The sequence below is a fragment of the Clavelina lepadiformis genome, chromosome 1 (assembly GCF_947623445.1).
Source record: "Clavelina lepadiformis chromosome 1, kaClaLepa1.1, whole genome shotgun sequence".
Classification (NCBI taxonomy): domain Eukaryota; kingdom Metazoa; phylum Chordata; class Ascidiacea; order Aplousobranchia; family Clavelinidae; genus Clavelina; species Clavelina lepadiformis.
In genome coordinates this window covers 7,312,088-7,336,080 of record NC_135240.1, presented here as the reverse complement: position 1 = coordinate 7,336,080, position 23,993 = coordinate 7,312,088, and the positions used below count along the sequence as shown (strand labels likewise).

General features: G+C 36.1%; 4 protein-coding genes across 4 annotated transcripts; 1 reads left to right on the top strand and 3 right to left on the bottom strand.

Moving 5' to 3' along the window:
- Window positions 1-364: 364 nt before the first annotated feature.
- LOC143446911 (large ribosomal subunit protein eL30-like) lies at window positions 365-5,745 on the bottom strand. Its single transcript, XM_076946772.1, has 5 exons — window positions 5,643-5,745; window positions 5,476-5,529; window positions 3,478-3,623; window positions 707-837; window positions 365-458 (listed from the first exon to the last, which is right to left on the bottom strand). Exons 2-5 carry the CDS (start codon window positions 5,491-5,493, stop codon window positions 394-396), a joined length of 360 nt encoding a protein of 119 aa, XP_076802887.1. The 5' UTR covers window positions 5,494-5,529; window positions 5,643-5,745; the 3' UTR covers window positions 365-393.
- LOC143446901 (eukaryotic translation initiation factor 2 subunit 1-like) lies at window positions 789-2,293 on the bottom strand. The gene has a single exon (XM_076946762.1). The coding sequence runs from the start codon at window positions 2,160-2,162 to the stop codon at window positions 1,215-1,217; it is 948 nt and encodes a 315-aa protein (XP_076802877.1). The 5' UTR covers window positions 2,163-2,293; the 3' UTR covers window positions 789-1,214.
- A 3,881-nt stretch (window positions 5,746-9,626) lies between the features above and the next one.
- LOC143461603 (exostosin-like 3) lies at window positions 9,627-16,668 on the top strand. The gene is made up of 19 exons (XM_076959375.1): window positions 9,627-9,903; window positions 10,038-10,181; window positions 10,356-10,452; window positions 10,545-10,643; window positions 10,875-10,984; window positions 11,259-11,347; window positions 11,467-11,607; window positions 11,782-12,021; window positions 12,105-12,208; window positions 12,330-12,417; window positions 12,541-12,691; window positions 12,777-13,014; window positions 13,219-13,406; window positions 13,716-13,954; window positions 14,129-14,310; window positions 14,382-14,584; window positions 14,820-14,964; window positions 15,133-15,261; window positions 15,824-16,668. Exons 1-19 carry the CDS (start codon window positions 9,815-9,817, stop codon window positions 16,031-16,033), a joined length of 2,886 nt encoding a protein of 961 aa, XP_076815490.1. The 5' UTR covers window positions 9,627-9,814; the 3' UTR covers window positions 16,034-16,668.
- A 68-nt stretch (window positions 16,669-16,736) lies between these two features.
- LOC143461612 (gamma-aminobutyric acid receptor subunit pi-like) lies at window positions 16,737-23,298 on the bottom strand. Its single transcript, XM_076959388.1, has 12 exons — window positions 23,142-23,298; window positions 22,268-22,386; window positions 21,282-21,346; window positions 20,748-20,837; window positions 19,996-20,157; window positions 19,776-19,845; window positions 19,180-19,335; window positions 18,696-18,929; window positions 18,327-18,429; window positions 18,173-18,242; window positions 17,118-17,148; window positions 16,737-17,046 (listed from the first exon to the last, which is right to left on the bottom strand). The coding sequence occupies exons 1-12, from the start codon at window positions 23,294-23,296 to the stop codon at window positions 16,829-16,831; spliced, it is 1,473 nt and encodes a 490-aa protein (XP_076815503.1). The 5' UTR covers window positions 23,297-23,298; the 3' UTR covers window positions 16,737-16,828.
- Between the last annotated feature and the right edge of the window lie 695 nt (window positions 23,299-23,993).

Below are 23,993 nucleotides of genomic sequence, written 5' to 3'. Positions count from 1 at the left end.
CTAACTCGAAATTTTTGGTTGTTTGTTCCAGGACAAGATTTTTTATCTTAAGGCTAGTGAAATGCTTAAGTGTTATTCATGACGCAACAAAGTGGCTACCCCATGTTGCTCTTTATGTCTTCAGTCTTGTTAAACTGTGAGGGCAATGCTCAGCCCCGCTTTTACAAGTATGTTCTGTCAATTTAACCAAGCAAGGGTGAATGAAGGCGTTAGATTCTTTTCACTATACAGTATGTTATTGTACCTCTTTGGCCATTTTTAATCTCAGAGGCAATTTTCAAGACAAGCCCCACATAGACAATATTTTGTTAACTTGCTCTTTCCTAAAACTGTTTCTCGCTATGGCTGTTGCAACACAACCATGTGTGAATGAGTATTTTATTAAAATTCTGCTTAATCACCGGTAGAAGGTGCTGCTCCAGATGGCGCTGGCATGCTTCTGATGATGTCACTGTCACCTGCAAATAAACAACCATGAGTTCAGCAAATACAATACGTGTACTGGTAACATAGACCTTTAAATGGTATACATTGTATCCGTGCCTTAAAGCTGATAATGCTACGTTGGAAACATATCAGTAGTTATAACAAGGAAATCTATTTTGCTCTCCCTTAATGCCAATGCACAAGTGTTTGCGCATTAGATCGTGTTTGACGAGAGCAGTTCAGTAGAAAACACATGTATATCTAGTTCTGGAACACTTACCGGGATCGGTAATTGTCAGAGTGCAAACTCTGAAGTACTTGCCGCAAGCTGTGCCGAGTTCGATGTTGTTTCCAGTGTAGTGATGGACTCCAGTTTTTGCCAACATAGCATAGTATTCGATCTCAGATTTTCTGTAAGTTTGAACAAGAATAAAATTCCTTTATACCACAAATACTTAAATAGCTTTACCAAAGCCTACCCAAAGAAATTACAATAACGCCCATCTCTTTTATCCTCACAAAGTTTCAGATTTACAAATAAACGACAGTATTAATTACACAGAAAAAAAAACAGATCTGTCCATTTTGTTAAGGACTGCACAATCTGTGATAAAAAAAAACTTGGTTTTAAACAGTTAAAAATGACATTGAAGTAAACTGACTGATTCAAAACAAATTTTGCATTTTATGTCAAAGTAATATAACAACTGAACAAGGACTTTAAATGATATTGAATCTTGAGTCAGTTACAAGCACATGGGAAAAATGTAAAAAAGGTTCAAGTGCATTTAGTCTTCATAACCATCGTCATCATCATCACCATCCACTTCTTCATTTTGTAAGGCAAGTTTTTCAAGTTCTTTCTGCAATTCAGCGTCGTCCATGTCAGTAACAACCTTGGCTGCCATTTTTACATTGAAATTACCATCAGCCTCTTTTATTGTTTCTTGAATGAAAGTTATTGCCTTGTTGATGGCTTCCAAACCCAGCTGACGATCAAGAGATTGAGTGGTTATCACATACAATGGTGGAGCGATGAGGTTGATTTTGATGTTGTGTTCTTCAGTTGAACATTCTAATCCCCTTTTCAACGCTCGTTTGACTGCATCAACACCTTCGTAAGCATAACATGACACTTCTACATCAGCACGAATCTTCATTGCTTGCGGAGTGAGTCTTCTTTTGATGTTTTTTAACAAGACAGCTCGTTCGTCATCGGTGATGTTAAGCTCATTCAAGATGGTTGGGTCGTCGATAGAGCGTTTGAACATGTCGTAGGAAGCGGGATATTTCTCGTTGGCTCGTTTGTACTTCTTGTCGAAAGTCCACGCCGATCGCTCATAGAGATCTTCGAACTCAATCTCTTCATGGCCTGCCTGATGAAGCAGCTCCACCGTGTGGCGAAGGATGCTATGAACACATTTTGCTTTTGAATATCTATTCTCACACTTCTTCGCTTCCTCTTGGGAGACACGTCGCTTTGAGAGGTCGATGTAGCCTTTTTCTTTGTCGACTCTGATTACAACCACACATTCATCTCGACCAACCCGGATGAGCTTGTTGATGGAACGAATTCTTCTTCTTGACAGTTCGCTGAGCAAGATCATTCCTTCAATGTTGTTATACTCCAGCAGATGGACGTATGCACCCATTTCCGCAATCGAACGAACATTGACCATTACCACTTCATCCACCTCGGGAAACCTTTCAGCGTAATACCGACAAGATATTGACATTTTTATCACCTAGTTATCGTCACCTGCTAAAAGAGAAATCATCCAGAATTGTGATGATATGCCCCTACTGTTGAACATGAAGTGACTGATTCTTTCCGTGTATTTTACGGACCATAAGGCGCACTTTAAATCCTTTTTTTTTCGTCATAAATTGATCGTGCGCCTTATAAGCCGGTGCGTCTAATTCTAATGTATGGATCATAATGCGCGCAACGTATTTTAATGAGCTTTATATGGTAACCCATACTCCTTATAATCGGGTGCACCTTATATATGAACAAAAAACTAATCAAAGCAATTTATTGACAGTGCGCCTTATGGTCCGTAAAATACGGTACACACAGTAAACCTAAACTTGATCTAAACTACGAAGATTTTTGAAGTTCACACCAGCATATCTTTACACTTTCCAATCTTTGAGATTATTAATTTATTATACACTACTTTGTTGCATATTACAAGAAATTTTAAAAATTGCCCTGGCTTCTATTGTGTAGTAGAGTTATTTCAGAATAATTACATGTACCCATTTCAGTATTATGAGCAAAATGTTTCAGTACTAAAGTTGGCCTGACACTCGGTGTCCAAGACACTTTTACTGCATTAGTAGATTCAGAGGAGGCTCTAACTTACCAAAAAAAAAATTAATTTAGTGGTTACTTTTAGTTTTGCGAGAACCAGCTCAGTTAACAAGCATCCAAATGATCCACTGTATAATTTAGTTACAAAGATCTGCACAACACATTATATTTTTTGTATTGCAAGTACAAAATATATCTCATAACATCTTGTGACACTACCACAGTCGAAGGTAGCATCTTGCAGATGTACATGAGAATTTCTGTTCCTCAAATTTTTACCAAACTGAAACAATAACATTCAGGCCAGCCTTATTCCAGAGGATGTTGAAAGAAAATTAGAAGTTCTACGTCATGTTTGAGCACTCACTTTTAAAACCTATCACCAATTATTTTTTCCTTTAAAAAACCAATATAACAAACTTCAACCGACAAGTAAATGTATGATTTTGCTGTTATTTTTTCTTGTGTTTCTGTGTAACGCTATGTACTTTGTATGTATGTAACGCTGTTTTCTTTATATTTGATTGGTTACTTTCACAATTATTTCATGACACCGAATAATCTTATCTCAAATCTTCTAGGCTTTCAACTAACTAAGACAAAACCATAGAAAGTTCACACACAGACAGAAATATTGAGATAGGCCCTAGACAGTAAAAAAATTCTACGCACCGAATACGAAGCCGGCATTATAAATAATGACAACGATACACTTAGACCCATGCAGAACTTACCGCAAAGCGGGACAATTTGAGGCAAGAATGACAAGTTTTGCCTTTCCTTGTCGCAACATCTTAAGAGTCTGGCGATAGCCAAGGTTGTATTTTCCACTCTTCATCACAAGACGAAGACGAGAGTTGATACTCTCCATTGCACGCTTCTAAAATTGAACAAAAACTATCATGTAAGCAAAAACCTAAATGAAAAAATCTCATTTGACACGCAAGAGCAGTATCAATGAAATACTTTTTATTGAGGTATATGTTTATATTACTTTTTATTAACTGATACATTAACATTTCCAAACTTCAGATTGGCTGACTTCGTAACATGTTGTACATTCACATAGCCCATAATGAAAGATGGTAGTATACTGTGTATATATATACATTCTACGAACATGGCAGCGACAAGATTTAAAGTTTCATAAAAGCGGCATGTATTTTTTTCTTAAATCAGTTTTCCAAACATTAGTTATACTAAGTAAACCTTGGCATCTCTACAGGAGTAAAAAGTATTATGATGATAAGTAGGTTCATACGGATCAGGTACGTACAATTCATATGAAGAAGTCTGGAAGACAGTTCATTTTGTATTTATATATATATAACGGTTTAATTAACAAGACAGAGCAAGTAGGGAAGTTTGCTTTCAGCAGGCTGAATACATTTAACGCTAAAAGAGTGACACGTCAACTACCAATAATACCTGGCCTAAACCATAAAATATGTGAAATAACGGCAATTTTGTGCTGGTTAGTAATTTGGTGCATAAGCCTATGCTAAAGTTGTCTTGGATTTAATTCATTTTGTTTTTCACCAAACAAAAATATTCTCTCTTGTAACTTTGCACGCCCACAGAATAGGATGGAGTTGTGAGGTAATATAAAAAAAATTATGACATAAAAATACTCGATACTTAATCCTAATATGGAAGTGCAAAAGTAAAGTAGACCGCAGATATATAAAGATACATTGTGTATACAAAGTGGAGCAAGGCGATGAAAGATCGCAAGTTTGGTCATTGACTTTTGCTAAATGGCAAAATTTCTATTAAGGTAGCCCAAATGGAAAGTTTGACGAGAAACTGTGCATGCATGCAAAGACACAAATTTTGGCACGATGGCTCACAGTGGAAAGCATGGCAACTGCACCTTCAAGATTTTCAAGGATGTGCTTTTTGCATCCGAATGTCTCCTAATTTTACTGTGAAAAGCTCCAGGGTTTGCGTTAATTCCAAATTGCCAGATTGGAAGGTTTCTGTTGTGAGTGAGAAACCCCCAACGCCATCTGATGAATCAATAACCATTATATGCACCATCTATTTTTGAGAGTTACTATTTCACCTTAAGTAGGTCATGCAACCCATAGTCGTAGATGGGCGGTTAGGTTAAAAGAATGGGTGTACAAAAAGTCAATTTTAGTTATTTAGGGTATGATTAAGGTAGATTTAGGTTAAGTTTAAATTGCCATGTTATAACAATTAAGTTAGGTTAACAATAAACTGTGAAAACTAGCTTTCAACACACTATTTATCTTGGTGAAATAGTAGCAGCTTATATTTTTTATTCCTGCACACCTTTCAATCTGGGCAAAATTCATCTAGTACACCATTTCCCACACCAATTTTGGCCGTCATACAACTCCGACATCTTGTCGAAGAGTGCCATGCTTTCAGCCTGGGTGACGGCGTGCAGTGATCCCCCATGTCTTTGCTTGTTTATTATAAAATGGCGTTAAAACACCGATTTTTGATTGTTTATATATTATAAATCGGCGTGATGAGAAAACGTTTTGGCGTGCACGTTGATGAATCTCGTGCGTGCAGATGCCTCACTTTCCACTAAGATAGGGCAGTAGGAAAAGAATGCCAGTTTCTTGATGATGTGAAAGTAAAGCCTAATAGGCTTTTGTTTTAAATGAACTTTAATCTTATTGGAGACCAGAGGTTAGAAGAGTAATATATAAATATACTAACAAAACACCAAAAAAAAGTCAGAAATTGTATCTTACTTGTTTCTTGACAGCCATGATGATTTAAGTCTTTACGGATCCCAAAAAGGCGTTCTAGGAAATATACGTTTGTTTTATGAAAGCTTTAACTATGAATACTATTCTATCGCTTGATAGTGGTCTATTTAAGGCAATTTAGGCAAAATTATAGCTCATATTTAATTCACCTCCACCACTGCCCGATGTGAACACGCAAAAAGACAGGTCAAGGGTCAGCAATGCCTCACGTAGTCTTAACATTAAATCGCGAAACGGAAAGGTTAATGATTGGTAGAAGATACATATCATGATATCTAAAAAATTTATTTAAATTTACAAACGGTGTTTTAAAAAGAAAGTACAACGTTTTTAATAAGGAAAAGCAATTAAAATTATATTTTGCAAAACTTACATAATAAATATTAATACAGCGAATATAGTTCGGTAGTTATTTCATAACATTGCAACTAACAAGAACAGAGGATTCTGATGCAACACAAGCGGATTCGTTGAAAGTTCAGTATTTTTTTATTTTGTCAATAAGTGTCCTATTTGGTACTTTGCTTAGAAAAATTTTTTCGTAAAGTAATGATATTGAGTAAGGAGTTGAAAATATAGAATCTCCGAAACGATAGATCTATCCGCAACAAACATATCGAACTCAGTGCAAGTAAACTTTTTGATGCAGAATCACCGCCAATTTTAACTTATACAAATATTTTCAATACTTGGGATTAAAGTTCCCTTATTTTGCGATAATTTTCTTGTATTTCCATCTCATAGCATCACCTATCTTAAAATTATAAAAGCACATACACACATTTTATGCGCAAGTATTTTTATCACGCTAGTTTTCGTTTTTGATTTTAAAAGTAGGCTAGGCGTATTCTATATTCAATTTGTGAAACTAAAATAATAGATATGATTTTACAGATCATAAAAGAGACAAGAAAAAATGTTAACAGATGTAATAAACTTTTTTACAATAAATTTTGGGTTAAGGCTTAAGCTATTTTACTACAATTACTTAGAGTCAAGAAGGGAGTTTTGCCGAGATGGTGTATTGAGGCTGTGGGTGGCATCGTGCTAATTAGAGTACTCACGATATATCTCTCAAGAAACATATTTCAACTGTTTAAATCCTTTATCGATTTATTCAATTTTGTTTTGGAACTTATGGGGGGAGAAAATTTGTGTGGTGGTTTCAATATCCAATATACTGGACTGTTTTTCTTTATTTTTGTGCTTTTGTGACGCATTGCTTACATTTTTTGTTGATTACATTAATTGTTCTTACGTTAGTAGCTAAATGGAAATTATGCTGAGTTCTGTTTTCGTCAATGAAATTTTATCTGCCTCTACGTGTTGGCAGAACTGTCGTCAGTGCTCCGTGTGCTATTTAAAGTCTGACCTATAGGTAAACTTTCTCCGACGTAACTAATTTTCAAACCGTGGAGATGTCTTACCTTGTCACGCCGTTCAAAAACAAATTGATTTGGGCTGGGTGATTCATGTTATGATCAGAAGGCGCGGAATTGCTGCTGAATACTTTTTGACAAAATTAGTTCTCATTTAAGCTCATCTCACCATTTCCAAGCTCTAGAACTGTTTAATTAGTTCTTCAGAGCAAATTATACAATGGACATTGTAATTACAACCGCCGTGTTTTTCGGATTTTTTACTGATTGTTTTATTAATAATTTTTTTGTGATACTTATTGCTGTTACTGATTCTTTGATGTTTGCGGCAGTGTTGTAATGACTCGAGTCAAAGACTTGATTCGAGTCGAATCCAGTCACGTTTTTAAATGACTTGACTTGACTCAAGTCTCGAAACGTAGCTTACCGCAAGTCATTAAATCTTAGTTGTTAATTTATTGACCAAATGAGTTATAGACGTTTGATGTCGTTACAAACGATTGGTTAGAGGTATAGCCAATGACATGACTTGATTTGACTTGCATTATATTTTAACTTGATTTGATCCAATTAGTAATTTGACTCGACTTGACTTAAGTCAACTTCCCAAATGAGTTGACTAGACTCGAGTCCTAAAAAATGACTTGGTTACAACACTGGTTTGCGCAATCAAAAATTGTTTACCAAATGTTGTCTGTTGGCGTAATTCGTTTGTTTGTGTGACTGTAAGACATGAGCAGACCCAGATATCTATGGTCCAGACAGGCATGTAGCCATTCAGGTTGGGAGAATTTATACGCGAATTGAGTTGTTTTTAACCTTTGTAGGAACCGAACTGCACTGGTAGCCTGTCTGGTATATGAGAACCTATTACAGTCTTTGGATGTCACTAAAAGCCTGAAAAGTTGAAACGAAGAAAAAGGGACTACAGTTGGGAAGCATTTTTTAAATTCAAACCCTTTCAAGCTTTTAGTGTGTCCTCAGTCTTTACCCTCAGATAGAGGAAAGTCTTTGCTCGACTTAAAACTCGGCGATGATTCCTCATAGCTCGAGTCCTTGTTACTGAAAAGGTTGTCTTTTGTGCAAATTCCGACACTATAGGCTACTGGCTGAGGCGGAGAAGTGATCCATTTATGACCTGCAAGCCAGGCTTCAAATTCAGAAGTCAGGGTCAAAATATGTGAAGTCATGTCTAGTATAAAACAAAGCCTGACTCGATATGATAGAAGTCATGGGTTCTAGAGATTAAAGCTTGGGTCGATATTAGAAAGGCCACGGCTCGTATATACAGAAGTCATGGGTTCTGTAGATTAAAGCCTGGGTGGAGATTAGAAAGGCCACGGCTCGTATAAGCTCGTACAAGCCATGACCTTTTTAATCTCGACCCAGGCTTCATTTTACATGTGCCGTGACCTTTCCAATCTCGACCAAGGCTTTAGTCTACATAACCCATGACCTCTGTAATCTCGACCCAGGCTTCATTTTATATGAGCCGTGGCCTTTGTAATCTCGACCTAGGCTTCAATCTGCAGAAACCATGACCTCCGTAATTTCGACCCAGGCTTCATTCTGCAGAACCCATGACCTCAATCATATCGAACCTGGCTTCAATTTATTAGACCAATGACTTCCTTCATCTCGACCCAGACTTCTCTGGTGACGCCTGTCTTTGCATCGTGGGTTGCAATAGTGACCTGTAAGTTGTGGGTTGTATAGGAAGTAGGGATAGGCCGATACGAACCCAAACCCGAATAGATTCGCCGAATATCACCTTTAGGGAAGATTCGGGCGAACACGAATACCAACAATGGCGAACCCGAATACAATATTACTAATAAATTTACTGACTTTTGTTAAAAATGATGATCTAGTTTCCTGACAAAGCTGAACTAGAGTCAGCAGTACTTATAATGAAGGTCGTTTTCCTAACGATTTTGCTTTTTTAATCGTTTTTTAAACACTATTTTTCGAAAGATAGTGATTTGTTTATCGATTACATCATGTTACAAGCAAGACTTGTAAATTTTGGATGAAATTTTATTGTTTGGTTCTAATACGAATAGATTCGGGATTCGTTCGTGTTGACCTTCATGATATTCGGGTTCGCACGAAACCGAATAATCTTTCTCATGGCGCACCCCTAATAGGAAGTGAGTTGGCTCCTATGGAACGTGACCGTAGAAAAGTGGCATCGTTTCAAATTTTCATGACTTGGGTTCGAAGTCATTAAATGATCATTTACCTTATTGGAGTGGAAAGCTTGCTTTCAGTATACTGGATAAATGCGACCATAACTGTAATGCCAAAATTTGCTCGGAATCAACCAAAATACCAGATGATGTCACAATTTGAGTTGCTGGGATCTTGTATACATAGCTTAGGCGTCCTGTGGTTGTTCACTTGTACACTAGACCTGCCTAGCCTATACAAACTTTTTAGTTGGATACACATTTTTTAGGTTTTTTTGATTTTTTGATACTGTGTTACCAAAATTGGCCAATTTGGATCTGTTCAACAGAACCACATATTTAGAGTTTAAGTGAAGTTGAAGACTTAAATTAGAAAGAAGATTTAGTCTAAGTTTGCGTTGCTATTTAATTACATCTAAGTTATGTTAATGAGAATATGCATTTTCTAGGCCAGTTAAGTTAATATACTGGTAAGTTATTTTATTATGTTGCAAACTTAAGTACAGTAGTACGTTTGGAGGCTCTGACTAACATTTCTGACTTATGTGGGTAATTTTTCAGGAAATGTGTTGTGTAGGAAAACTAAAGAATTGGGATTGAGAAACCCTTTTATTTTTCGTGTTTGTTGGCTGTTAATAATATGATGCAATGAATGAATCCAAATCTGAATTTCCAGTTTAAGTAACCCTTATTCTTCTTCTTTGATCGGTTGGTTTGACAAGATTATAGGCTACCACATTAGCAGCTTAGAATATGGTAGCCAGTCGAAATGGACATTTCAATAAAAATGGCCAACATAAGATGACAGATAATTTCTCAAGTATTGTTATTCGAATAAAGAGGTAAAATGTTGCAAAGTATATATACATATATATTTTATAGTTAAAGTTTAGTTTGTATATAACACCAATGTTTTCCTTAACTGATATAATTAGTGTAAAAACTTTTTTTTTTCTAATTCAAGTTGTTCTTTTAGATTCTTTACAACAACACGGCTGTCAAGAGTTGCATTTATTTTCCTGATAATTTTTATTGCTTTTCATTATTTTACTCACCATCTTTTTAAACTTCCAAGTGGTACATTACAGCCAGAGCCCAATTTACCATATTCTTCTTATAGGTATGTTAGTTTGTAATTAATTACCTTTTTACCATTTTTTATAGAATTACATGTTTATTGTAGTAGGCCTATATCTTTTTTGTGATATCGGTGTTACATTACTAGTGCTTTTTGATATCAATAATTATAATTAATGGACTAGAAATTGAGCTGATAATTAATTTTATTTGCCAGGCTTCGTGATTTGAAACACATCAATGAATTGAACAGGATCAAACGTTCAGTTTCTAATGAATTACGTGATTTAGAAGGCAAAAGGAACCAGATTCAAGTATTTGCAGATATCTTGTTTTAATGTAAATCTGGTTGAACAGTATTCTGTTATTGCATACATTTAATAAACCGGTTTTTCTTTTCTGTTAGGACGACATATCACTTCATCAGAACAGTTTGACAAAAATCGAGCAAACTGTTAAGAAAGCTCAAACTGAACTGGAAACTCTTAAGAGGCAAATAATTCAGGTAATGTTGTGTGAATGATTTCAATTGGTACTAACACAAATAGGTTTGCTACTTCTTCATCTCACGATGCTTGATATTTGTGTTGGTATAAACGTGAATGATTTTTGTATCAGTTCATTTTCAATTCTGAGAATCTTGAAGCTATAAAATGTTAAGATTTCCAACAAGATTATGTGAACCTTTCAATGATTTCTTGTATAAATATTAATGCTGAGCCATCATTATGTGCAGTTGAAAAATGAACAAAAAGAAGCAGAGAAACCGAAAATGGCAGCGCCAGCACGCTTGCTTGCAACTGAAACTGACAACGTGCATATAAATCCACCAAAACACTACTACAAGTAAGTTTATTTAAGGGCTTGCAACCTCTGCAAATGACTTGGTATAATGTAATAGTGTAATAGGAAGCTTGTTAGCATAACCAATACTTCCGTTTGGAAGGGAATTGGAATTTACTTTATCGATTATGAACATATTTGTATTCTAAGGCAAAGTAGTTAATTCTGTAAATTAGTTATATCAAATTCCTGCTCCTATATGTTTACTTCACAGTACATGCGTGAAGTAGTTAATCTTAAATTTTTAAGCTTAACTGTGAATCGTGTTTCAACTTAGGTGTCAAATGCAAGATTGCTTTGATTATTCACGATGTTCACTCACATCTCAGTTTCCCGTTTATGTCTACCCCCATAAAGCACAAACAGGTAGCTCTTAATTGCTTTGTGCATACATCCAAAATTGTTTTAAAGTCAGTTCTAGTATAGCTATAAACAATAACCAGCTTGAATAATAAAATTTGAACTTTGTATATTCACATCAACAGATGAGACGCCATTTTCCACCACAAGTTTTGTGCTGGACGTCACTCGCACTGCCTTTCAATCGATCCCATATATGACCTCTGACCCTGCTGTTGCATGTTTGTATGTAGTTGTGCTTGGTGAAGTTGAATCTACAAGTGGAGGTTAGGAAAATTGTTTGTGTTATTTGTGTTTTCACTTTTCTTGCGAAAACCTAAGATTTATTTTTCGTGGTATCATTTGGGTGATGACTCAGCCGGCTGCATCTTTAAACTTGGCTGCGTTCTGCCACAGAGTTTAGTTTTAATAAAGCTTCTGGCAATTGCTGATTTTTGCAGCCAACAGTCAACCTATCGTTGATAAATCGACAATGTCAGATTGGCTTCACTCGTTACCCCACTGGAGAGGCGATGGAAGAAATCATTTGTTGGTTTATCTAAGCCGGCAGTCCACTGCACAAAACCCCTTGCTCGGTGTGGACGTTGGCAGAGCGATGATTGCTCAAACAAATTTTGCAACCGGCCAGTTTCGCTTTGGTTTTGACATTGTGATGCCAACGTTGACCCTTGTTGGCACAGGCAAGGACTACTGTTATCATTTGTGATCAGCGTTTAATTTCGTAGGTCACTCCTAAATTAAAATTGCAACTCCTTTCAATCAGGACAGCAGAATGCTGCCTCTGAGGAGGACGGTGACAAGTCGAACATGGAAGAGTGGTTGATGAACGATGGGGGGTTATGGTCAGATGATGATATCCCTTTACAGGTTATTATTTTCGAAGATTTTTTTCAGCGACTTGCCAAAAAATTTTTACCCTTGTACTTCCATGTTTGCATTTTTCATATAATTGTTGACAGATTGTAGACAAGTTATGTCATGTCCACAGGTCCCGGCCATGCGTGACTTTCTTTTGTCATTTCAAGGTCAATGGGGAATCGCTGGGGAGATTCCTCTTAGCCAATATAACCCAGAAGGTGAGATGGGTTGAATCAAGCAGTGCAACATTACACAGAGTTCTGACTGGATTTTAACTTCATCTGCGTAAATGAGATATAAATACGCAATGATTTATCTAACTATAAAATTCATGTTTAAAGGAAAAGTGAATGTCGAAAAGCAGCCGTCAGCAAGCCCCTTCTATGAAATATTCATAGAAAGCTTGACCTTAATGAAAGACAACAAGCTGCATGGAAAGTTTCACCTTGAAACAAAATGCCCCGAAGACCGAATTGCTACACCAGGATACAGGTGCAACTGAATAAGATTTTCATCCTAGGTGTCTGGTAACTTGCTTGTTAAACTTTGAAATTGTTATTAAATTGCATTTTAATAGTTCGGAGTGGGCTCTTTGCGGATCGTTTTCAAGTCGGGCATCGATTCTTTCTCGGTCAACGTTCACATTGATCCCATCTTCGGATAAATTAGATCTTCTCATCTCAACATCACTTCTCACGGCAAGGATCGGTGAAGCTCTCAGATCAGGCGCCATTCCTGTGATTATTGGCAGGAAGGAAATGTTGCCATTCAGTGAATACATTGAATGGGAAAAGGCAGCTTTGTTCATACCGCAGGTACGCAACGGAATATATAGAGATTGAGCTGTTTACCACACACACACACACACAAGCTTTAATTTGCTGCTAATATGTTCCATTCTGACCACAACAATCAAAAGTACTTGTCTCATGCCAAATTGACTTGTGCTGAGTTATCTTGCACAAATTTTCCTTTGTGTCAATCTTTATATGTTTAACAATGATGTCTTTGTCATACAGGCTCGGATAACAGAACTTTCATTTTTACTTATCAATTTTCCTCACGCTGACATACTGGCATTACGAAGGCAAGGTCGATTCTTGTATGATACTTATTTCTCAAGCGCTCGCTATCTCTTGGAAGGAATGTTATCAGTAGTGCGCACCAGGCTACAAATACCCCCAGTTGCTGTCGAAGACACAACAAGGTAGATCTCGTGTTAAGGATATTTTTTTTTATGTGAAATGAATGTGTTTTCACTTTCATTTATTCCTCTTAGATGTGTTGGCTGTGGAAATCAAATTGTGATTTGCCAGTCCTCGTTTTACACTCTTAATATATAGTAATATAAATTGTGTATATGATATATATGAAATTATACATTCGACATACGTGCTGCAAAAGTTTACTTCTATTACTTTCAAAAGGCAGACTTTTGTCTCTTAGTCTTATATCATAAACAGAATAATACCAAGCTACACAATAAACATTGAACGACGCGCTGTTGTTTGTTTAGTGATGTCGTTCCTCACAAGAGTTTCAAGATTGACGAACATGATCCCGCTCCAGGAGATGCAGCATCCGAGTTTGGGATGCCGCCCCTCGAACCACCAACCGCTTCACTTCGTTTCGTGAGGAATTTTACTGGAGTGACAATGGATGCGAGAAATAACTGGAACAATATTCCCGGTCCGTTTAGTCTTTTTCCATCCGTGCCAGAGGACAGAATTCTTCCGACCGATGCTCAGTTTATTGGTAAACTAAAAAAGATGCGCAAAACAAAGCATTCATAACTTGTGTGTATTTTAGTTACGCTTTGTTGTGCTTTGCTACACTGTTTTATTTGAACAATGGCACGAGCCATTAATGTAACATAGTTGTAGCTCTAGAATGTAGCTCCAGCAATCATAAGTTTTAATTCCTTGCCAGGTTCAACAGATGGATTCCGTCCAATAGGTGCCGGGGAAGGAGGCACCGGTCGCATATTCCAGGAATCTTTGGGCGGAAATTGCCGGAAAGAACAATTTACAATAGTCTTGCTCACTTACGAGAGAGACGAAGTGTTGTTGCAAGCTGTTGAAAGATTGCACGACCTTCCGTATTTGAACAAGGTAAACAACACCACTATTCATACCGTGTTCATTTGTATCTTCATGCAAAGTGTTGTTACATTTGCACAAAGGTCATAGTTGTTTGGAATTCCCCTTCGCCTCCTCAAGATCATCTTCGCTGGCCAGACATCGGGGTGGAGGTTGTTGTAATCACACCTGAGAAGAACAGCTTGAACAACCGATTCATGCCATGGGATCAGATTGAGACAGATGCCGTGTTATCGCTGGACGATGACGCTCATCTTCGCCACGATGAAATCTTATTTGGTTTCAGGTACAGTGTGTAGACTATAGAGAGTAGAGATTCCTTGTCGCCTAAGAATTGGTCAAATCAAGCCCTTTAAGTCGAGATAACCAAAATAACGATTAACCATGATCACTGAGTTTGAGTTGTCTCGAATTCATATGTACTTTATGTCTAAAACTTCTGCAGTTGTCATGTGACGCTTGTAATACTCTCACTGTGGTGCTTTGTAACGTTTATGTAATCTTGCGTAACGCTTGTGCAGGGTATGGAGACAATCTCGCAACAGGGTGGTTGGGTTTCCAGGTCGATTTCATGCTTGGGACATCAGAAATGGCGGCTGGGCTTACAACTCCAACTACACTTGTGAATTGTCGATGGTGCTAACTGGTGCAGCATTTATTCACAAGGTAATTTAAAAATTCCTGATGTCCTGCTCATCTGTACATCTCTTGTGAATCGAAACAGCTCTTTTTTTGCAAAATTTTATCGCAAACGATCTTTTCATCGCTATACTTGTTTCAACACGACGTCGATTATATGTTATTAAAAACGTCTTTGTCATTCATCATTACCAGTATTACATGTATCTCTACACTTACTGGATGCCTTCACCAATACGAGATACTGTTGATGAATTCATGAACTGTGAAGACATCGCCATGAACTTTCTGGTGTCTCATATGACAAGGCAGCCACCAGTTAAGGTGAGTTTATGTGCCAGTAAGACCTCTTTCACCCGCTATTACCGCCGTATTTTTATTTCCAACCATAGCAAACGCAAATTTATAACGATCCTCTTACGTCATTTGCCTCATCTCTTTGAAGTTCAGTTTAAGTGCCGCAAGTAGCAGAACTAGAAACTCCTGGAAAATAATTTTCCTTGCATCTACTACTTCAGTTAGTTTGATGGTTGTATGGGACCAAGAACGTCCTGTGATCTTCTCATTGTATTATCTAGCTCTTGTCTTTGATAGAACGCTGTGGATGTGTGTGTGTGTGTGTGTGTGTGTTACCTTTTTTAACATTCCTGTTCTGCTGTATTTGGGACATTCAAGGTTGAAAAAGTAGTTCTACGGAGTTTAGTTTTACGTTTGGTCGTTCCGACTTACGAAACTTCAGTTTATAACTTTCGAATCTCGCGTAATTGTGCGGTAAACATTGTTAGTGCAACCTGGCACTTAATCGACTCTAAGGACTTTCACCAGGTGTTCTTCTTCATCCTGTTTGTATCTTGAGCTTGGTTTATCCTGTCGTTTAATTTTGCAGGTCACTTCGCGTTGGACGTTCAGATGTCCTGGCTGTCCTATGGCATTGTCTCAATCACAAGAACACTTTGAAGAGAGACACAAATGTATAAATCGATTTGTTAAAGTCTTCGGCTACATGCCGCTCGTGTTTACACAGTTCCGCGTCGATTCCATACTATTTAAAACCAGACTTCCACACGACAAACAAAAGTGCTTTAAATTTATATGATCACGCGCTCTCTGGTGCTCAATACGCCACTGATGTTCATCCGCCAGGTGGTGGAAACGATCCTCGAGGATTTGCTCACTATGTTGCTAATGCACTTATCACTGTGCATTGTAAAAACTTCGCCACCAAGGCCATAGATCCGCCAAACTGCAGATAGTGTCGTTATGATTCGTTACACCACTTTGTCTCAGCTAATGCTCTAAGCATGAAGTAGACTGCTTGTAGACTCTATTTGTTTACGCTGCTTATTCGAAACTAAACTAATTTCATTCTGAAGGACTGCTTATATTGCTACAGTTAGTGATAAGTCTAGAACTTTAGAGCTGGTGTTTTTACACTTTAAAATGCAGCTAATCAAATACGTGGGTGACAGGTAACCGACTTCACGCTAATAAGGAGCACAACGCCGCAAACTGTTGCACATTATTATTCGCGAAATCTTTATCGCGCTTGCTTTGCTTTGTTTATGGACACAATAATGACTGTATCATGCCCTCCTTTTGCTATGCTCTTTTGCTTCAATTTCTCTGTCTGCGGTGTCTTTATTTTTTACATCATTATTATTTTTCAGCATATTTCTCTAATACGAGTTTCATAATTTTTATTTGTGTAATAAAGCCAGTCATTTCGTGTCATTTTTAGCTAGTCGAAACATCTCTCATCACGAGAAAGTTTTTTTTTATTCAAGTTCTACATTTAATACCCACACATAATATGTTTGGAGCCAACAGAAGACTGCCAGATGGCCAGATCAAAACCTGAAGCTGATTATAAACAACTAGACAATGGGATTTCTTAATCCGCCATGTTGAGATAAATACACCAATAGATGACGTTGATGACAACAAACAGAAGCGGAAAGACCCACCGACAACGTTCGTCAAATTTTTCCGCTCTTCTGAACCAGACTTCCACCAAATTGTCATTCTCCTTTATTTGCTCCAGGTTCATGTCTTTACCAAAGGTTTCCTTCCTGATGCTGCTGTCTTTCTTGTTTAGTCTCAAGTGGAGGTCTATGGTGTGAGAGAAAATGTCAATTGTTTTTGCAAATCAAAGTGCGACTGAAATCAACGACATGACTCACCAATCTTACTCTCGTTTGCTGAACATTTCTCCTGAAACATTTAAGAAGATTTAAACCTCTTGCTGTGGCAATATTATTAGTATAGTTGGGCAGTCGGTACTTTGAATATACCGTCGGTAACGGTACCGGTACTTGGAAAAAATGTAGCCTACCGACGGTTCCAATATTGGGTACTATTTAAAAAAAAGTAGTTCGGTACCGCTATTTTTTGTGGAAAAGATGCTGCTGCAAATGCAATGTTTGCCGCTCTTATGTCCCCGGTAAAGGTCAAAACATATGTGACGTTAATCGCTTGCAATTTACCTGACAATTTTCGATTAAAAAAGATAAACAGTTGCTAAAATTAGTATTAAGGATTAATTAACATGTATTTTTGATAACGTACTTTTAAAAATTTTTAAATTATTGCGTGAGAAGTACCAAATACCGGGACCGATTGAAATTTCTTGAAAAATGTAATTCCGAACAGAGATTCGGTGCTTTATTTCATAAGTACCGATGGTACCGGTATCGGTATTGAAAAAGTACCGCGGGAATGCCCACCTATGATTATAAGGTTGAAAATTTAGCCGTTAGCTGGTTGCCACCGTTGCTAATTGTGAAGGTCACAATGCTAATAACAGGTAAAACGTTTATCTAATCTTAAGAAATGTTTGGAATTCGTTGTACAAGCTAAGCATAGCATCATATCAAACTAGACTCCAACAGGTATGGTGAATTGAAATTATTCGAATGTTAAAATAATAATCACAGCTACGTTACGCATCCAATGGATTACATGATGTAATTCATGGATTTAATGGACTGATGGATGTAATTTACATCCATCTAATGATGGATTACAAAACATGTGCCATAAATTTTTCCTGCATGAAAGCGTTGACGTTTTAGGCTAATGCTTAACAAATTCCTTTGTCGCTGAGAACATTAATCGTTAAACAGCTATCAGACGGATAAATTTTCCCAGCTCCACAATAAAGCCTATCGGCTATAAGTTGTTGTATTTGTGCGGGGTAACAACGTAGGCTATATCTAAATACTTAACACCACTTTACCTTGTTTGCATTTAACAAAATTGTCTTTTCCCAGTCACCAACGGCTGTAATGGGGTGTTTGCTACTAGTCCTATAGAAAAGAAAAACGAATTGATATTTCAAAGTTTAAAATTGCTGGATCAAGTATAAATATATCTGAGCTAATATAGTCTACTTTTTCAATTTTTCGGCTTTTCTTGAATAGCCGTGGACAAGTATATATTGCAACAGCGCAGCAAAGACCAAGATGAAACAGCTGCAAACGTAAATGTCGATTGCTGGAAAAGAAAAAGTTTATTTTATAACTTCCCTAAACTTTTATTTATAAATATACTACTCTAAAAACCTAATTTCTAAACAACAGTTTAGCTTTTTCTTACAGGTCATAAGTTTATAATTAATCAAAAAATATGTTAGTTATGCTGAAAAATATCCTTTAGTTTACGCCATTGATTAATGTCTAACATTATGCCGGACTTTCAACTTAAAAGTAAAATGCATCAGAGCAACCGACACAGCGCCCTTAAAATTAATCTGTCCTCACCCTTGACGTATGAAATGGAACGGGGTCCAGTGCTGTAAACCCCAACCATCAGGGTGGTCATGGCAAGCATGCTAGTAACCCCCAAACATACTCTGGCCGGAACTGAAGTGTGGTTTATCCAGAAGGAGACCCAGGATAAAATAACGAGAAAGATGGACGGAATATATGTTTGTAATCCAAAGAAAAAAATGTTGCGCTTTAACTTGAATTCGAGAACTAGTTCGGAATAATTTCCTGCAAATTAAAAGTTGTATGCATACAAAGTATAGGTATTATAAGTTTACTGTATATTAGTATAAGTATGGAAAGTAGAACATGTATACGAGCATAAGAAGTTCCGTGAAAAAAAGAGATAAATTGATTTATTGATTGCTTCTTTTGCTTTGTTCTAGTGGACTTTAACATTTGCGCCGTGTCTTTTTGGTGTAGCCAATTTTAACATGTAATGTGAAAAATATCTCCAAAATGATTTCTAGTTTCTCACCAAGTGCACTGGAGTGGGATGAGAGATAGACCGAGCATCGATCCATTGTAAACATTTGTAGGACTAGGTCTTCCATCCCGGCGACCGCTCCTTCCTCATTGTCGCAACTATCCTTCTTGTTCAAGTTGTATTTTAAGTCTTTGTCAGTAAATGACCCTTTACAAAAATGGTACTTATATTCTGTGATGTTTCAGTACAAGAAACATCAAAACAGAATAAACCAAAGTCAACTAGTTTTAATCAAAAAAGATATTTTATCATTCAGAAAATAACCAAACAGTATTTGTTAAATTAAATACATTCAAAACGCTTTTAAACAAACTGTACCCTATAAGAAAAGTTTAAATCGTCAAATTTGACCAAAATGTTAATACTTTTGCTGTTCAATTTAGTTTTGTTATTTTTTTTTCTCTAAAATTCGTTATAGGTAATGTTCTGTACTAGGATTTTTATACGCTTCTCCTTAATAATACTCTAAAAAAGGTATCGATAATTGTGGTTTAACTATAAGCCAATAACCACAAGATCGCTCCACAGTCCACAATGGTCCGTACAATCCGGTTTCACGACCAATAAAACCGCTATCTTTTACTTACAGCTCGCGAGCCGGAATTTGCAAACTTGTTTGTCAAGAGGGTATTTGCGTAGCTTCATTGGACACGATACCTGCAATATAGATGTTAATTTTCAACTGCTCGTGGCTAAACAATTTGACTTACTTTATCATACGTTGTACTTACAGTAACAGGCAATGATACTGGAAGTATGTTGGGCTCATTTAGACCAAGTTAACAGTGTAAGTGTTATTTGGCTTACCTTGCTGGTAATCCTTAATACGTATGTAACAGTTCCTTGTCGGTCCAGTTGTATCAAACCGTTCTTTGAAGTGACGTCATGTATAAATGACTTTTCAGAGTTGACAATGTAAGTGTCTGGCACCCAAATTTTATCGGAGAAGGAACCGGCCATTGTCAGAACCTGCAAAGAAGAAAAAAACTTAAAAAAACACAAAAAATAATCGGTGACCAGGAAATGGCTTCATAAGAAATATATAGCAAAAGTATTTGATAAAAACAAACAAAAGATGCATTCACTTTAGTAGTTTTTTATCGCACAACTTGATTCGTTAACCTTTCATGTTCCAAGTGAAATATGTTCGTTTAAGGGTATTTTTCTGTATTTTTTGGCATATTTAAAGGTATTTAATATGTTATGTTGTACGTTATGCCAATAAATGCTGGGCACCTGTTAAGATCAGGTGTCAGAAGAAAAATGTATTCGTATGTAGTTTGTGCTACGGATAAAAGCCGGACAATAGTCCAGTACCAGAATCTTTAGGGTAAACTTTTTTGGATGCTTTTCAACAAGATGGTCTATAAGTTGTAGACGTTGTTCTACAATTATTGCATTCGCTGCAACATCTTGTGAACAACATCTGCAAGATCTTGTGACTTCTTGTTTAAAACGCAATCGGGCTACAAATGAAGATTCTTGCAAATGCAGCTCGCTCCAACGCTTCACAGAAACATTGAACCGGAGGAAAATAGGAAAGAAAAGTTTTGCTCTACCTGCGGAAGGGGAAGATTTGCAAAACGTTTTGTTATGTTCAACCTGCTATCTATCCACGACTGATAAAGCGTAAAGGTGATGGTGTATACCTGAAACAAAACAAAGAGTTCATCAACACCACTCCAATGTACTTATCGTTATATTTACCGTCTACTATACATGTCTACTATACGTGGGCCACTGTATAAATAAAAATTTTCACGTGACAACTCCAGCGTAATAAATATATTTTTCCCGCCGTTTTGAATTTAAATAAACCATTTGGTGAATTTAAAGAAAGCGAAAATCGAAACTGGACAAACGATTCATTCTTCGTCATATAATGGTAGCATAATGGTAAGCTATGCCGGTTGATTCTGTCCATTTTCGGCCTTTGTATAGCTATTTTTAGCACCTTTAAACTTGGGCAAAAAATAATGAATCACATATATTGCATGCATATATATAATAATAAATAACTCCAAGTGTTGAGTACATACAATACGTGTTCGATTTTCCAACTATAGTTTATGAAGGAAATTGCTAAGACTTACCATATCAGAGTCAGATATTTTGTCCAAGCTTGTAACGGAAAGAGCAACATTTACATTAACTGGTCCTAAAAATACATAAAACTATATGCAATGAATGAATGCACAGATTTACAAAACGAAGCCAAATCTTTTTCTAAGCAATTAAGCGCTATTTGTAATACTGTATAGTTTTTATCTGATAGACAATCTACGTAAGAGGAATATAAGAATACATTCAAAATTGTTCTTGTCTTGCAAAAGTATCAAAACTTTTAATGATCTCATCTGCAGCTCTATCTAGTTATTCTAGTACACGCTTTTTAATCTTTATTTTGTTGTGTATTTTCCATACCCTTTAAATAGAATGACATTTAGCATAGTCGTTTTTATCGGTTCAGTTAATTGTATTATTCTACACAGAACACAAGCATATTGCATAAGCAAACAATATATACTTTATTTTGCATTAAAAAATAAATCCTTGGCTTAAAATAGTAATTAAAAAGAATTAAAATTCTTACTTCTTTTTTGAAAAAAGTAACTGCAGTATTTTTTCCATATTTTTTTAAATTTAATGTCAAGATAAAACAAAATTTTGTTTTACTATTTTTTAATTTATTCAACTTTCTGAACCAAAGATTTATTTTTTACTACATTATCGACATAAGGAGAATGTTTGTTTAATAAAATTATTTGTCTTAGGTTCTTTACAATGGCCATACAGGCGGCCTTAGGACTTCTTTTCTTTTTTTTACAAAGTCAATAATAAAATTTATTTTAAACATTTTTTAAAAATTTAAGCATACTTTTTTGCATAAATAATACTTCGAATAAAACGCGCTGCCTTCATTTTTTTGTTGCGTTCGGTTATTGTTTGATCATAAACGATATTTCCGGGATAAAGTGTAGAGCAAATAAAAATAAAAACTTATGAATGTTCAACAGAAATTATATTTGAATAAATATTTTTTTTCATAGCTCCAAATCAAAACTGAAACTTTTTTCACCATTTTCTATATCAGGCCGAATGTATTTCTGATAGCTTTTTGAATTAATGAGTGAACCAACAATAGAGCCATACGCCGTGGAACCTTGAGCTTGCTTCCATGAGCGGGCTCCTGCGCACCTAGAAGACAAAAAGTTAAACTTTAAATGACAAGGACCAACAAATCTATTTTGTTATTTAAAATTATAATCTGCTAATTAATTATCTTATACATACAAAAAATAGAGTAGAAATCCTCAGAATTTTCAGGAAAGTGCTTGATATATTACTGCGTCAAAACATCCGCTAAAAGCGGTTGACGTATAAACAAGTAAACACCAATAAGAAATAACTTTTTTACATTTAATAAACAAAATTAAATGACCATCTCAGAGTTGATATAGAAATTAATAAACAAACTAGGCTTAGAGATTAACACTCGTTGCATACGCTGCAAATCCTCTTAAAAATCTGAATCAAAGTATTTCTTTTTCAAAATATTCGTTATAATCAGCGAATTTTTTTAGTGTTAAGCTGAACCTCAGAATCTCGAAAGAATATCAACTAGAAACGTCAGTAAATTTCTACATCGCTCAAACATCGTTGTATTCTTGCTTTAACTGATCTGTTAAAGCCTTTTATTAATACTACGTCATTGGAAAAAAATGTTTTCTGCAAAGGCAAAGCACATGATTGCAGCTGAAGGAAATAAAAACGAACAGTAACAATCAATTTTGTGCTGCAAAAATTGATATTTTGCTTTCATTTAATATTTAGTATTAATCTTCACGCATACTTCACATACTTACTACTACTACTTATGCAAATCGAATGAAACGTTCACGTATTTATCAACGCATAATTGAAAAAACATTTGTCAACATTTCCATACCCACCTCGAAAACTTTATAGCAAATCCAAACAACAGAATTGCCCGAAAGAGTCGAACTAATATTCTAAACCTTGTCATGATGGTAGTAGACCTCTGCTTGTAAACCTGCAGCACGTATGACGCAAACAAATACCTGTGCACCCTGAGCTCGCTGCACATATGCAGACCTTTATATATACGGTGAATGCCCATCAACTTGACATTGGACATGCAGAAAGCAAAAAGAATACATGAGGAGTATATATGACGCTCTCTTGGGTTATCTGCAAAAGTGCGTACTTATTCCTCAGGGGTTGTGCAGTAATAATTCGATGTAAGAAATCAATGAAAAGTGTTTATGACATAACTACACAAGTACAAAAGAAAAACTTTTTACGTTAGCTGTTATTCTTGTGAACAAAACTGATTTAAAACATGTTTCAAAGAAACTAATTTGTAGAATAGTAGAATTGTAGAATAGAATAATCGATAATTGGAAATGTCATTAAAGTTGACATTAACGAAAACCCTTGGTTACTTTTATTTTGATGGAGAAATGACGTGAAGTAACTTACTTTTTCCCCTGGGGGCTTTGATAACAATATTTTGCCTAAAATGCGTGAAATAAGATCTATAAGTTATATTTGCAATACATTGATTGATCATGATCAATTTTTCATGGAGTACAGAATAGCAAAATACAATCACACATAAAGATCTTACACATCAGACTGAAGTCTGGGCGAGTAAACAGCAAACGTAACAATTGAATCGGCGTATAATTTATTGAATTAAAACCAACAGCGATACGCATAGCACAAATCTGTTGATTTAAGCCCATTCTAACAATGGTTAAATTCTTAAAGATGGCCTTCCA